We start from the raw sequence: 15797 nt of genomic DNA, 5'->3' as shown, positions 1-15797 counted from the left end.
GGTGCTCAAATATTTGGGAGCAGGGGCAGCCTAGGCTCTGCCTCAACCCTCTTCTCTCCACAAATTTCACCAAGCAGAGGATCAAAAAATAAAATAAGATTTCTCTGCTCCTCTCCTAGAAGTAGATGGGGCAGAGAGAGGTATCCAGGACACTTGCCACTGAGTGGGTTCACTCCTGCCATCCTCTGTGCCAGACAAGTAGGTTAACTATCAGAAGGCACACACACAAGGATGAAATACTATAAAGAAAGACTGAGAGATCTGACCTAGCTACCAGAACTGGTAAAAAAAAAAATGCTCATAAAGCAGAGATGTCACCATCTTGATCTAACTAAGAACTGTTCTGGTTATTAAACACCAACAACCAGGCCCAGGGATATTTACAACAAAATGTGTTAGGACATTAATGTAAGACAACAAAATACTCAGGAGGATCAAACAATAACAGCGAGCTGTATGTTCTCAAAAATGAGATCATGATTGATTCTGTGATGACAGCCAGAAGTTTTGGGAACACTGTTTCCCTACTCACCTGCAAATATGGTCAGTTTAAGTAATCAAGTAATTTGATGGAAGAAGAGAAAGAAATTATTGTTCCCTAGCAAACACTATCATTTTGATCAATCAGAAATCAACATTTTTTCAAAGACAATGACCAATTATGAAAAGTTTGTTGGCAAATCTGCAAAGAAATAATGTTCCTGGGTCACAGGAGAGCAAAAATTAAGGCAGTTAGAAAAAGATGATGCACTAACCTAAAAAGAAAGTTAGTCTGAAATCCAAATACTGACACACAGCTCATGTCTGGACAGAGCATTGAACAACTGTAGCTTTAAATTTAAAAAAACTCTTAATGTTGCTTCAGCACTGCTACAATATTTTGGCATAGTCATCCTTTTATTTAGTACGTAGATTGTAAATAAATCTAATGAATTCAAGGCAAAAAATGACATAATTTTTGAATGCAACATTGAATAGCATTCACTAAAAATTGCTGGTAACAAATCACAATGTTCAGTTATAGCACTTATCTACAGTATTTTTCTTTTAAAAAGATGAGGACCCGAGGTAAGACAAGAATTTTGGAGCAGCCACGCACAACTGGAAATGGTGGTCACACTCTTCTTAGGAAGCTGCTATGAAACACACAACCATGAAAGGCGTGTTTATGAGGTATTGTTGTCTTAGCAAGGTTATGGTTCAGATAAAAATTATGGTAAGGTTTCCCCCCCAAAAAGCAGTAGAGTGTTTTGTCTTTTCCCATCTGAAGTTATAGCCTGGTATACCAGTTCATGGAACGTTTTACAGCCTTGACCCAATTTTCCATACTAGGTTCATATTCTTTCCATTTTCTCTGTGGCTCAAAAACTCTTTCACTTTCCCTCAGCTTCTTTAACTCCTCTTTGTCTGTCCAAAACCCTGGAAATAAGAAAAAAAATTATTCTCACATTTGATAGTTAATCCTGCCTGGAGCCATAAGATTGAACACGAAGACTACAAATAGGTAAGAAGGCACCTACTGGGCAATTTTTATCACAAGTTCAAGAGACTGTCGACATTATGGGGCTGAAGTACAGGTTTGTGAGGTGGAATGTTTACTTCTATACTGACTTCATGGTGGTCATTGCCTCCAACAGCAATCATCCCTCAGGAGACAATCTTGATAAGTTGTGACTTCACTGGACAAGCAATGGTAGGACAAACACATCAAAGCACTAGTGGTGGAGTTGTGAACTGGTCCCACCATTCTGGACAGCAATTACTTAAATCTCAAAAGTCCTTTCACTCAGCAATAGGACTACCAGGCATATAAACCTAAGAGGTCAAAGACAGTGGAAAATAATATCTAGATATTTATATAAATACAAATTTATATGTATCTATGTATATATATGCATATGTTTATATTTGTATACATATACATGCACATCTAGGCAAATATAAATATATATAAATATATGTATATATATGTATATACACACATGTATGTATACATGTATTGTGTGCCTGTTCTGAAGGTGGGAGAGAAGCACAAGCCACAAGCAGTCACTTGACTTTAGTGATGGGTGAGTAGGAGCAAAATGCAAACTCCATACAACCTTCCAAGTCAATGCTTTATGACGATCCATCCTACAGTCTGGAAATATTTGAAAAGAAAGCACTAGTCATTACCAAAATCATACATACCAACAGCAAGACCAGCTAGAGAAGCAGCTCCTAAAGAGGACATCTCTATGTGGGCAGGCCTGTCTATCTTCTCATTAATCAGATCAGAAGTCATCTGCATAACAAAACTATTCTTGCAAACCCCTCCATCTGCCCTATGGGGAAAAAGATGTGCAAAGTAAAAGATCAGTAATAAACACACTATTTAATGTTTCTTTAAATCAAAGCTCTGCCACACAGGAGTTCTTGCAGTCCTGATTTTATTAAGACCATCGAAACCATTCCCTGCTAAGGTCTATCTCACTGGAGTTTGAAGGACCCTGGCCTCTTAAGGTCTGAGGCTCCTATGGAACTGGAAGGGATGGGGTGGAAATGGGCACCAGGTGATTTGCTTTTTCCACACACTCAACTAAGATATGGGAGGGATCCTAAATCTCTATTATAGCAGAGGAAGTTGAAGAAATTCAAGGAACTGAAAGAAAATTGTATCAGACTTTCCTTTGGAAGTACAACTTTAATAAAAAGAGATTACTGACACCTGGGAGATCGTGGATGAGTCACCTCACTGAGTCTTTTCCTCACCTGAAAAACAACAGTCATGCACTAGACTTCCAGCTCTAAACATCAAAATTCCATCTGTGATTCAGTGAACAAGTCCCTGGTACCAACTCCCCCAGTTGTCCCATTTACAGCTAGGGGCTGCAGAGGCTACAATGACCTAGTACCAATGGCTCAAAGAGGAAAGATAGAAAGATAGTGAGGAGAAAATGAGGAATTTCACATTTGACTATGGTCTATTTGGACATTCTAACAAAGGGCTTCAAGATGAGAAAGAGAGCAAGAGCGAGGGGGGGGGGAAAGAGAGAAAAAGAGAGAAAGAGAGAGAGAGAGAGAGAGAGAGAGAGAGAGAGAGAGAGAGAGAGAGAGAGAGAGAGAGAGAGGGAGAGCGAGAGCGAGAGGGGTGCTCTGGCCAAATCCTCAACATGCATCCCACTCAGAAGACATCTGAGGTTGTGCTTTCATCTACAATCCCAATGCCTATTTGTCTAGATCTGGGGGCCAGAAAAGTTAGGTTTAAATCTTCTGAAACCTATCAGCACTTCATCTAGCTCTTGCTAAAGCGTTGTCTCTAGAAAATTATGGCAACCATTTTCCCATTAATCCTAAGGGACAAGATTTAAGGAAGGTTTGCTATTTGAGGGATTAGGTCAAAAAGAACTTTGAACTTCAGGCATTGAAATTCGTAGGACTGAGTTGTTTAAGATGAATTCTTATTTGTTTTAGTTTTATTGTCTTAGTTCAGAAAGAATCTATCACGGTGGAAGTCTACATACCGAACTCTGGTAATAGGAATGCCAATCTCCTTCTGCATCATCTCATACAATTGTTTGTTTCTATTTAAAAAGAAGATAATCGCTCTTTAGACAAAGTGCAAATCATGATTATATCATGTCATGCAGTTCCTTCCTGTACATAGTTATACAAAGATGATAGTCCTTCAAAGGACAGGTATAGGGATTGGCCCTGTGATTTCACTGGTATAGGGAATGCCCAGGTAAGAACACTCCCTCTACCCATGCAGGTTGGCACCTTTTCTGCAACTCAGAGAATTGCCTAGAGCAGTGGTGTCAAATTCATATAGAAACAAGAACACTAAACCATAAGTTAGGAAATATTTAACCAAATAAATAAAATACAACAGAACATAGGTAACATTAATCTGTAGTTTTCTAAGACAATATATAGCCACAGGGATCCTTATGTGTGGCTTAGTGGTCCCTATTTCTATTTGAGTTTGCCATCAACTCTAGATAACAGATATTTAAAAAAAAAATAATAAACATTTTTATTTATAGTTTTGAGTTCCAAATTTTATCCCTCCTTACCTCTGTCCTCTTCCTCCTCCCTGAAGTGGTAAGCAATCAGAAATGGGTTATACATGTGCAATTATGTACAACATTACCATATTAGTCACTTTGTATGAGAAAACTTGAATAAAAGAAAAAAATGAAAGAAAGTGAAAAATAGTATACTTCAGTCTGTGTTCAATCTATATCAGTTCTTTCTTTGGAGCTAGGTAGTAGGCTTCATCCTTTGGGATTGTCTTGGATCATTGTATTGCTTTGAATAGTTAAGTCATTCACAGTTCTTGAACAAACATTATTGCTGTCTCTGTGCACAACATTCTTCTGGTTCTGCTCACTTCAATAAACATCCATTCATGCAAGTCTTTCCAGGCCTTTCTGAAATCATCCTGCTTCTCATTTCTTACAGCACAATAATATCCATCACCATCATATGCCAGAGCTCATTAGCCATTCCCCACATGATGGGCATTCCTTTGATTTTCAATTCTTAGCCACCACAAAAAAAGAGCCGCTAGAAATATTTTTGTACAAATAGATCTTTTTCTCTTTTGGGGGATGTCTTTGGGATATAAACCTATCAGTGGCATTGCTGGACCAAAGGGTATGCGCAGCTAACAGTTTTTTAAACCTTCATCTCATGACAGTCATAAAAACAGAAACTGAACCTGTGATTTCAGTGGTTTTAGGGAAATCCTTGGTGAGGAAACTCCCTCTGCCAGTGAAGGCCAGCACCTTTTCTGCAGTCTGGAGCACTGAGAGGTTAAGTGATTTACCCAGTGTCACCCAGTCAAGATGGGTCAGAAGTCATACTTGAACCCAAGTCATCCTCTTTTCTACAATGGCTATCTATCATACTATACCATACCACTTCTTGGTCAAACTCTTAACTTTTAAATTAAGACTACTGTTTCATATTATGGCAAAATAATCACAAGAAAAAATCCCATAAAAAGTATTTTTTGTTTGTTTCTGTTTTTTTGTTTTGTTTTGTTTTTTTTGTGGGGCAATGAGGCTTAAGTGACTTGCCCAGGGTCACACAGCTAGTAAGTGTCGAGTGTCTGAGGCTGGATTTGAACTCAGCTTCTCCTGAATCCAAGGCCAGTGCTTTATCCACTGCGCCACCTAGCTTCTCCCATAAAAAAATCTTTTGAAAATTTAATATCTCAAAAATTAAATTACATTTTAAACACTCAGAGTATTGTTAATTAAAGCTTCTGTAGTGAAAAATTCTGCTATCCTCCATAAAAAGAAAACCTAACCTAGAACCTTAATAGTCTCTACTCTAAGTAATGGGATTTCCAAAAACATTTGCAAATGCTCCAAGTTATGATATCATTCCTATTGATGCTATCTACTAATAACTGAACATAATAAGAAGTATAGAATGCTTCAGCTGAGATCACAGAATAATGTAAGTACATGGACTGGCAGCCTCTCTACAACATACAGGCTGAGAGGGTTCTTTGGGTCACACAGCCAGAAGGTCTTGGAGGCAGTCCTTGAACCCAGGATCTGCAGATGCTGAGACAAGCTTACCCACTAGATCATGCTGTCTCTTTTAAAGTAAAAGTCCTCAGCTAATATATTGTTTGGTTTCCAGTTAAGAATGACAGAGATTCTTCAAAATGGAAAGTGTATGATTTTAAATAGGGGTTTATTGATACCTGAAAGCTATGGACTCCAGTATGGCTCGGACAAGATGATATTTATTGGTGGAAGACTTGAGACCCATAAAAGAGGCACATGCACAAGGGTCGTTTAATGGCGCCTACGAAGGAAAAAAGTCTACATTATTCACTGATATACTTAAACATTTGGGGAAGATGTCAAATAGTAAATAGAAAACTACACATGACAAAGAAGCTACTATGAGAAGAAAATAATTAGAATCTGAATTATGATATGGGGCACTGAAAAGGTGAGGGATTGGTAAAGTGTCACACAGTCAATATGTGGCAGAGGCTCAGCTCCCTGATCAACATCCCACACCCAGTACCAATAGGGAAAAGTATGTTGTAAAGAAGAGATGAAACAAATCCTACCCATGTAAATGACCTAGTCTTAAGGGAGAAAAAAACATCAAAACACCACAAATATTTTCCTGGAAAACTAGCTTAATCCTCTCTTCTAGTAAATTATATGTAGGATTCTAATGGCCTAAAATTAGTTCGTCCCCAAAAGCTATGGATGCTTTATTTCTCTGGCATAATTAAGAGCCCATCTGCAGGGAGAATGACATTAAATGTGTAAAAACTTCTAAGAGGTAAAATTCCTGGTTTGAAGCTTCTCAAGAGTAAAAAATCAGAGCTAACATAGATGGATGCTTAATTTAAAAACAGATGCACAGTAATCATTATTTCTCATGATCTGTGCAATCATTCTCAGTTTGGTAAATTTGAAACACAGGTTCCAAAGGGGTGTTGGACTAGAAGTCAAGAAGGTGCAGGTTCCAATGTGGCCTCAGACACTTAGGAGCTTGGGTGAGCATGGGCGAGGCACAAGCTTCTCTGAGCCAGAGTGAAATGTGATTAGGAAGTATTGAACAAAACAAAAATACAATGGAACATAAATATATTATTTTGTGGTTTTCTAAGTCAATATGTGGCCTGCAGGATCCTTAGGTATGGCCTAAGGGTTTGAACCCACTTCAGGGGTACACTGTACTTTCCCCAAACTAAGAAATGGATTCCTTTGGCAAACCAGTCACAGGGACAACTTTAAAAAACAAAAAGGTTCTGTTTTAGTCCACTGCTAACTCCTGGGTTTGAGTTGGCTATACTTTTAGTTAAAGCCTTTCCAACTCTGAAAAGTCTGTTCAGTAATATGACAGCACTTGAGACCAATAAGGTCTATCTGAAGAGATTTCTGTGTAATCGTAGGGAGTTTCTTGATCAGTAGGGCATGGATTCTCAGCTTTAGAATCTACTATTAGCTCAGCTGATTCTACAGTGGAAGCCCACAGTGGGCTTCCCATTGCCCTCTTGTCCAAGTCAAAGAAATCTAGAGATAAGGTGGCAGGCAAGTATGAACAAAGATGTCACTGATTGAATTTTTTTCTTTTACCTGCAATCCGCTAAAAGATGGAACAAAACAAACTCCTTCAGAATCTGGCAAACTTTTAGCCATTTTTTCAGTCTCATCAGCATCTGTGAAGAGATCTGCAGAAAGTTTTCAGTTTTAGAGAGGAAGAAACAACAAATGAAACTAGAATCACATAGAATAGCCCTAAGATTTATCAGCCCCAGAACTCCATACCCATATGGGATGACTTTCCAGTAAATGGACTGCTCAAGCCCTAGCTATAGTGGGCATCTCCAGGCCCTGCTCTGAGTCCCTTCTGCCTCTACTGTTGAGGACTCTGTTCTAGTATCAATGGTGTTTTAATCCAGTTATATCCAAGTAGTATTTACTAAGCACAATGCTCTAGAGATACAAAGACAGAAATGAGAATCAATCTATGCCCAAAAGGGTGCTGAAAATGTACCATTTGGCTCTCTGGAGTCATGTATCAGTGGGCTCCAGCACATGCCTGGATACAAGGATACAAACACATGCTCAAGCGAAGTGGTGCTTTCATTCATGTGGTTTTTCCTTCTAACAGGGCAGATCTCAACCCATCCAGGACTGCCTACATGGGATGATCTTTTTCACTCATGAAGCAAATGTTTAAAAAAAGTAGATCGAGGTAACTTAGAGAGGGAGAGAGTAAAGCTCGGGAGTCCCTGATGAGACTTTCTTCCCTCTCTAATCCATCCTCCCCAGAGCTGCCCAAGAGAATGTCCAAAAGCTCAGGTCTGACCAGGCCACTCCCCTTCTGGATGAACTCCAGTGGCCCTTGGGCCCTCCCCAATTTGGCATTAAAAGCTTTCTATGTTGGGCAGCTAGGTGGTGCAGTGGATAAAGCACTGGCCCTGGATTCAGGAGTACCTGAGTTCAAATCCGGCCTCAGACACTTGACACTTACTAGCTGTGTGACCCTGGGCAAGGCTCACTGCCTTTGCTGTCTCATTCTCTCCTAGTCTCCTTCATTCACTCACTCTAAGGTTCAGCCAGCCTGGTCGTGCTGTCCTTCACACAGCATCCTGTCTGTGTGTAGGGTGGTTCCCCCCATCTAGAACTCCCTCCCTCCTCACCTCTGCTTCATAGAATCTTCTGTTTCTCTCAAAACTCAGTTCAAGGATCACTTTCTACATACACAAAGTCATTCCTGATCACTCACACACTACTTAATTTTCTTTAAAATTTTTTATTCATTTATTCTTTGCAGGACAATGAGGATTAAGTGACTTGCCCAGGGTCACACAGCTAGTAAGTGTCAAGGGTCTGAGGCCAGATTTGAACTCAGGTCCTCCTGAATCCAGGGCCAGTGCTTTATCCACTGTACCACCTAGCTGCCCCACACACTACTTAATTTAAAAAATAACTGGAGAGCCCTTGGAAAATCAGAGAGTCTGGGATTCTGATTTTAATGTCGCTGTTGGCCCTGGATACTAGAAAGGCCATATGTAGTACACTAGTGGCCCAGAGAAGTGTGTAAGCTTACCATATCAGCACACGTCTGACAAAAATAAAAAAAAAAAGATAAAAAAATTTAAATGCATAGAACAGAAGGAAGCACTATGATCAGGGCAATTTACAAAGCTACAAGTAGAACTTGTTATATACTTTTAACAATAGCAAGCAATGTAAATGAAGATTCAAGGTTTCATGTAGAAGCTTCTTTTGTTGTCTCAGGTATGAACTGGTAGGCTTTTTGAGGGTGTTTAAGTTCTGGATTAATGGAAGGATAAGGGAAGAGATGGGAAGGTGAGAAAAGATATTTTTGTTGCATTTTTAAAATTAAATAAAAAACAATATAAGTAGCTAGTTAAATTTATTTTTGTTTTTGTTTTTTTTGGTGAGGCAATTGGGGTTAAGTGATTTGCCCAGGGTCACACAGCTAGTAAGTGTTAAATGTCTGAGGCCAGATTTGAACTCAGGTCCTCCTGAATCCAAGGCTGGTACTCTATCCACTGTGCCACCTAGCTGCCCCCGCTAGTTAAATTTTAAAAATTCATGAACAGACTCATGGCTAATTCATATACCTGGATTTCACCTAAGGATTTGGGCTTTAAAAGGTAGAACAGAAATACAAGAGCACAGACAGGATGAGAAAGTGACACAGGCCTGACTGGATTCCTGATAAGGGAAAAATGCACTTCTACAAGTGAATCACATGGCCTCAGGGATGCCAGCAGAAGGGAAGCAGCAAGAGACTTATGGGCCAAGATGGAAGCCATATATAAGTTAGTCATCAGTAATGGAGTGTTAATGAGGGAATAATCAAGGACCCTCCTGGACCAAGCCTCTTCTATCTAACAACAGAATTTTGTTTAGTCCTAGCAGTAAACACATACAGAGTCAAAAGAGAGGACTGGAGCAGACTCTACTATGCTTTAACTGAAGTAAAAAAGGAAGGGGGAGGAACAATCATGATCTCAGACAGAGCAAAAGCAAAAATAGACCTATTTAAAAGGGATAAGCAGGGAAACTACATCTTCCTAAAAGGAACTACAGAAAACAAAGTAATATAAATACTTAACATAGATAGATGCACTAAGTGGCATAGTATCCAAATTCATAAGGGAAAAGTTAAATGAATTTCAGGTGGAAATAGATAGTAAAACTATATTAGTAAGCAACCTCAACTTTCCCCTCTCAGAGCTAGATAAATTTAACCATTAAAATAAAGAAGACAAGGCGATGAATAGAATCTTGGAAAAGGTAGATATGCTAAACCTCTGGAGGAAACTTACTGGGAATAGAAAGAAGTATAACTTTTTCTGAGCTGTACATAGTACCTTCACAAAAACTTTAGGAACTTTACAACCAAATGAAGAAAAGCAGAAATATTAAATTCACCCTTTTCAGACCATAATGCAATAAAATTTACATTTAATAAATGGCTGTTGAAGCATAGATTTAAAAAATGAATATATTAAAAAGATAACTAAATAATCTAATTCTAAAGAATATGTGGGTCAAAGAACAAACCACAGAAACAATTTCATTGAAGAGAATAACAACAATGAGACAACATTCCAAAATTTATAGGATGCATCCTACATCAATAAAAGAGAGCAAGGGGCAGCTAGGTGGTGCAGTGGATAAAGCACTGGCCTTGTTTTCAGGAGGACCTGAGTTCAAATCCAGCCTCAGATACTTGCCACTTACTAGCTGTGTGACCTTGGGCAAATTACTTAACCCTCATTGCCCCACAAAAATTAAAAAAAAAAAAGAGAGAGCAGAACAATAAATTGGGCATGCAACTTAAAAAAACTAGAAAAAGAACAAATTTTAAAATTCCCAATTAAACACCAAAATGGAAATCCTCAAAATCAAAAGAGAGATTAATAAAATTTGAGAGTGAAAAAGCATTGACCTAATAAAGAAAACCAGGAGCTGCTTTTATGGAAAAAAAAAGATAAACCATTGGTTAATTTTATTTAAAAAACGAAAGAAGAAAAACAAATTACTACTATCAAAAATGAAAGGGTGAATGAACTAACCATAAAGATGAAATCAAAACAATTGTTAGGATTTATGTTGTCCAAATGTATGCCAGTAAAACTGACAATTTAAGTGAAATTGAAGAATATTTACAAAAATATAAACTGTCCAGATTAACAGAAGAGGGAATAGAATACTTAACTAATCCTAAATTAGAAAAAGAAATTCAATAAGATATCAGTGAGTTCCCAATGAAAAAAGTCCCCAAGACCAGATGGATTTACAAGTGAATTCTACCTAACATTTAAAAAATCTACCGATCACCTCCTGAAAGAGATCCCAAAATGAAAACCTCCAGGAATATTATAGCCAAATTCCAGACCTCACAGGTCAAGGAGAAAATATTGCAAGGATCTAGGAAAAATTAATCCCAATAGTATATAACCTATTTGAGAAAAATAGGTAAAGAAGGAAGCCTATCAAATTCCTTTTATAACACAAATATGGTTTTGATACCTAAACCAGGGAAAGCAAAAAACAAAAAAAAAACCCAACTATAAACCAATTTCCTTAATGAATATCAATGCAAAAATTTTTAATAAATCATTAGCAAAAAAAATCATAGCAATATGTCACAAAGTTCATATACTATGACCAAGTGGGAAATATACCAGGAATTCAAGGCTGGCTCAACATTAGGAAAAGTATCAGCAAAATTGACCACATCAGTAACAGTAATAACAAAAATGACATAATTATATGAAGAGATGCGGGAAAAGCTTCTATTCCTTTAAAAAACACTAGAAAGCATAGGAATTAATGGAGCCTTTCTTAAAATGATTAGTATTTATCTAAAACCAAAGCAAGGATTATCTGTAACAATAATAAACTTGAAGCCTTGCCAATAAGATCAGGAGTGAAGCAAGGATATTTATTAATACCACTAGAGTATTTGGGGGGGGGTGAGGCAATTGGGGTTAAGTGTCACGCAGCTAGTAAGTGTCAAGTGTTTGAGGCCGGATTTGAACTCAGGTCCTCCTGAATCTAGGGCTGGTGCTCTATCTGCTGCACCACCTAGCTGCCCCAATACCACTACAGTATTACTCAATTTTGTACTAGAAATGCTAGGTATAGCAATAAGACAAGTAATTGCAAGAATGAAAAGAAGCAATGAGAAAACAAAACTATCACTCTTTGCAGATAATATGATGATATACTAAGAAAACCCTAGAAAATCAACTAAAAAACTAGATGAAACAAATAACAACTTCAGCAAAGTTGTAGTATATAAAATAAACCCACATAAATCATCAACATTTCCATATACTACCAACAAAACTCAGCAGCAAGAAACAGAAAGAGAAATTCCATTTAAAATAACTGCAGGGCAGCTAGGTGGCACAGTGGATAGAGCACCGGCCCTGGATTCAGGAGGACCTGAGTTCAAATCTGGATTAAGACACTTAATACTTACTAGCTGTGTGACCTGGGGCAAGTCACTTAACCCCAATTGCCTCATCAAAAAAAAAATAATAAAATAAAATAAATAAAATAACTGCAGACAATATCAAATAGTTGAGAATCCACTTTCCAAGACAAACCCAGGGATTACATGAACACAAGTACAAAACACTTCACACAAATAACAATACATCTAAAGAACAGGAGAAATATTAATTGCTCATGGGTTGACTGAGCCAATATAATAAAAATGAACATTCGAACTAAGTTAATCTATTCATTCAGTGTCACACCAATCAAACTGTCAAATAATTATTTTATAGAGCTAGAAAAAATAGTCACAAAATTCATCTGGAAGAACAAAAGGTCAAGAATATCAAGGGAGTCAATGAAAAAAGGAAGACTAGCTGTTCCAGATTTCAAACTATATTACAAAGTGGTAATCATCAAAACAATCTGGTACTGGCTAAGAAACAGAGTAGTAGATCAGTGGAATGGATTAGGTACATAACATACAGTAGTAAATGACCATAGTAATCTAGTGTTTGATAAACCCAGAGATCTAAGCTGTTGGGGTAAAAACTCAACATTTGACAAAAATTGCTGAAAAAAGTGTAAAGCAGTTTGGTAGAAACCATGTATAGATCAAACCATCACATCATATATAATGATAAGGTCAAAATGGATAAATGATTAGACATAAAGGGTTATGTCATAAGTAAATTAGGGGAGTAAGGAAACAAATACCTGTCAGATCTATGGATAAGGAAGGAGTATGTGACCAAACAAGAGAGAGACATGATTACAGGAAGTAAAATACATCATTTTGACTACATGAAATTAAAAATCTTTTGCACAAACAATACTAATGCAGTCAAAATTAGAAGGAAAACAGGAAAACTGGGGAAAATTTTTTGCACTGTGTCTGATAAAGGCCTCATTTCTTAATTAATAAAGTATTTTATTTTTTCCCGTTACATGTAAAGATTATTCTCAACTTTTGTTTATACAGGCTTTCCAATTTCAGATTTTTCTCCCTCCCTCCCCTCCCTCCCCTCCCTCCCCTCCCTCCCCTCCCTCCCCCTCCCCTAGACAGCAGGTAATCTGATATAGGTTATATATATATATATATATATATATATATATATATATATATATATATACACACACATAATATTAATCCTAAGGCCTCATTTCTTAAATATACAGGGAACTTATCTAAATTTATAAAAATAAGAACCATTCCCTAGTGGATAGATGGTCAAAAGATATGAAGAGACAGTCTTCAGAAGAAAAAAACAAAACCAAAGCTATCAATATTCACTCAAAAAAATGCTGTAAATCATTACTGCAGATTGATGACATTTAATGATGATGAGAATTAAAACAACTGTGAGATACTACCTCACACTTATCAGATTGGCTAACATGACAGAAAAAGAAAATGACAAATGTTGGAGGGGATGTCTAAAAATTGGGACAGCTGGTGGAGTTGTGAACTGGTCCAACCATTCTGGAGAACAATTTGGAACTATGCCCAAAGAGCTATAAAACTGCATATATCCTTTGACCCAGCAATACTGTTACTAGATCTATAACCTAAGGAGATCAAAGAAAAAGGAAAAGGACTCATATGGACAAAAGTATTTCTAGTAGTTCTTTTTGTAGTAGGAATAAATTAGAAACTGAGGGGATGCCCATCAACTGAGGAATAAATGAACAAGTTTGTATTATTAATATGATGGAGTACTATTGTGCTATAAGAAATGATGAAGGGGATACTTTCAGAAAAACCTAGGAAGACATAGATGAACCCATGCAAAGTGAGGTAAAGCAGAACAAAGAGAAAACTGTACACAGTAACAGCAATAGTGTGAGGATGATGAACTTTGAAAGATTTAGCTATCCTGATCAAGAAAATAATCCAAGACAATTCCAAAGGTCTTATAATGAAAAATGCTATCCACCTCCAGAGAGGTGATGAACTCTGGGTGCTGATTGAAGCATTCTTTAAAAAAAATTCTTTATTTTTATTGTTTTATTTTGTTTGTGTTTTCTTTTGCAATACGGCTAATATAGAAATATGTTTTACACGACCTTGTGTGTATAATTAAAATTAAAATGCTTTCCATCTCAAGGAGACAGGAGGAGCAAGAGAGAGGGAGAGAATTTGGAACTCAAAAGTTTTAAAAATGATCCCTAAAATGTTTATACATGTAATTGGGAACTATTTAACAAAATAAATAAAAAATAATTTAAACCAAAAAATAAACAGATCTAGAAAATGTACTAAACCATCTCCTGACTGTGAAATCCAAGGAAAAAACTGTAATTAGGCCTTCTTATTTTTCCTCTTTTCTTTATTTTTCTCTGGTTTCAACTTCCCAAAAACCATTTTGTTCTATTCTTTCACATTCCAAAGAGTTCTTATTCAAAGCTCTTATGCAGCAACACCAGTCTGATGACTAGCAAGAGTCACTGCTATCCAGGAGCTTAACTGTGCACACTGTATGATCAGTCTGAAGGTTTACTTACTTAAAGTTTGGGCCCATTTTATGGCAGTACCAGTGTCTGCTGCATTGCCTTCAGCCAAGCAGACAACTTCAGGACCAATCTTCCAACCAATTAATGGATAAAAACCTTATAAACAAAAATAAGTTCCAGTTATATAATATTTAATAACACACAAGTCACTGTTCCAGAGACATTTTAAAATGGGATAATTCAATCATCTTAAAATATAGACTTCTACATAGCTGCCCATTTCTAAACAAGTACTGTACTAAGTAAAATTTCAAGCTATTTTCAGACAAGATTACTAGAGAAATTAGTATTCAATTTAATGAAGTCAGCATTAAGTGCCTACCCTATGCATGGTGCTTTAGATACAAAGACCAAAAAACAAACAAAGAAACAAACAAAATCCCAGGCCTTGACCTCAAAGAAGTTCCTGGGGAGGGCAGCTAAATGGCACAGTGGTAAAGCACCGGCCCTGGATTCAGGAGTACCTGAGTTCAAATCCAGCCTTAGACACTTGACACTTACTAGCTGTGTGACCCTGGGCAAGTCACTTAACCCTCATTGCCCTGCAAAAAAAAAAAAAAAAGAAGAAGTTCCTGGGGATATAAAATGCAAAGGGAAAGAGAATGAAGGAGGCAGCTGAGGGAAGGATTTGTGTATGAAGGGGCACATGAATGGAGCCTCTAAGAAACTAAGGATTGTACAAGGTGAAAAATAAGTCCATTCCAGGCATGTGGGTTTGTCTGGTATAGGCACCAAGGCAGGAGACAGAAGGCCAAGTTTGGGAAACTTAGTCTGTAACTGAGACCCTGTGAAGAGGAATAAGGTAAAATAAGTCTGGAAAGTTCAGCTGGAGCCAGCCTCTATCAGGGCTTTAAACGTTGGGCTGAAGAATGAGTATTTTATTCTACAGGCAAACGGGAGGGACTGAAGACTTGAGTCAAGAAGTGACACTGTCAGATTTGTGTTTTAGTTGGAAGGTAGATGGAAGATGAATTGGAGAAAGGAATAGATGGGAGGCAAGAAAATGAAAGAGGAGTCTATTATAAGAAGGTAAAAAGTAATGGGTATGTGAATGAGGGGGGTGTTGTGTGAGTGGAGAGAAAAGGATCAACATGAAAAATGTTGTGCAGGCAGAACTGACAGGACTTGGTGATGTAAATGAGTATGGTGGCTAAGGGAGAGGAAAGGACCAAGGAGGGCCTCCAGGGTTAAGAAGCTGGATGACCAGATTACGTCCTCAAAAGAAACAGGAAGACTTGGAGTAGGTGAAAGTTTGGGAGTGACTAACAA

The 15797-nt window shown here is 37.5% G+C and overlaps 1 protein-coding gene across 2 annotated transcripts in view; it reads right to left on the bottom strand.

Moving 5' to 3' along the window:
- Nucleotides 1-853: 853 nt before the first annotated feature.
- GK5 (glycerol kinase 5) overlaps nucleotides 854-15797 on the bottom strand; it is a 48646-nt gene continuing 33702 nt past the window's right edge. For both annotated transcript variants that reach the window (XM_043996598.1, XM_043996599.1), the window contains 6 exons: nucleotides 14520-14624; nucleotides 7098-7192; nucleotides 5699-5802; nucleotides 3501-3560; nucleotides 2188-2321; nucleotides 854-1419 (listed from right to left, as the gene is read on the bottom strand). In XM_043996598.1, coding sequence (XP_043852533.1) covers nucleotides 1271-1419; nucleotides 2188-2321; nucleotides 3501-3560; nucleotides 5699-5802; nucleotides 7098-7192; nucleotides 14520-14624 — 647 coding nt within the window. In that variant the 3' untranslated portion in view covers nucleotides 854-1270. The remainder of the gene's footprint in view (nucleotides 1420-2187; nucleotides 2322-3500; nucleotides 3561-5698; nucleotides 5803-7097; nucleotides 7193-14519; nucleotides 14625-15797) is intronic.

The sequence above is a fragment of the Dromiciops gliroides genome, chromosome 3 (assembly GCF_019393635.1).
Source record: "Dromiciops gliroides isolate mDroGli1 chromosome 3, mDroGli1.pri, whole genome shotgun sequence".
Lineage (NCBI taxonomy): Eukaryota > Metazoa > Chordata > Mammalia > Microbiotheria > Microbiotheriidae > Dromiciops > Dromiciops gliroides.
Note: the sequence above shows the minus strand (reverse complement) of the source record. Positions and strands in the feature narration are given on the sequence as shown.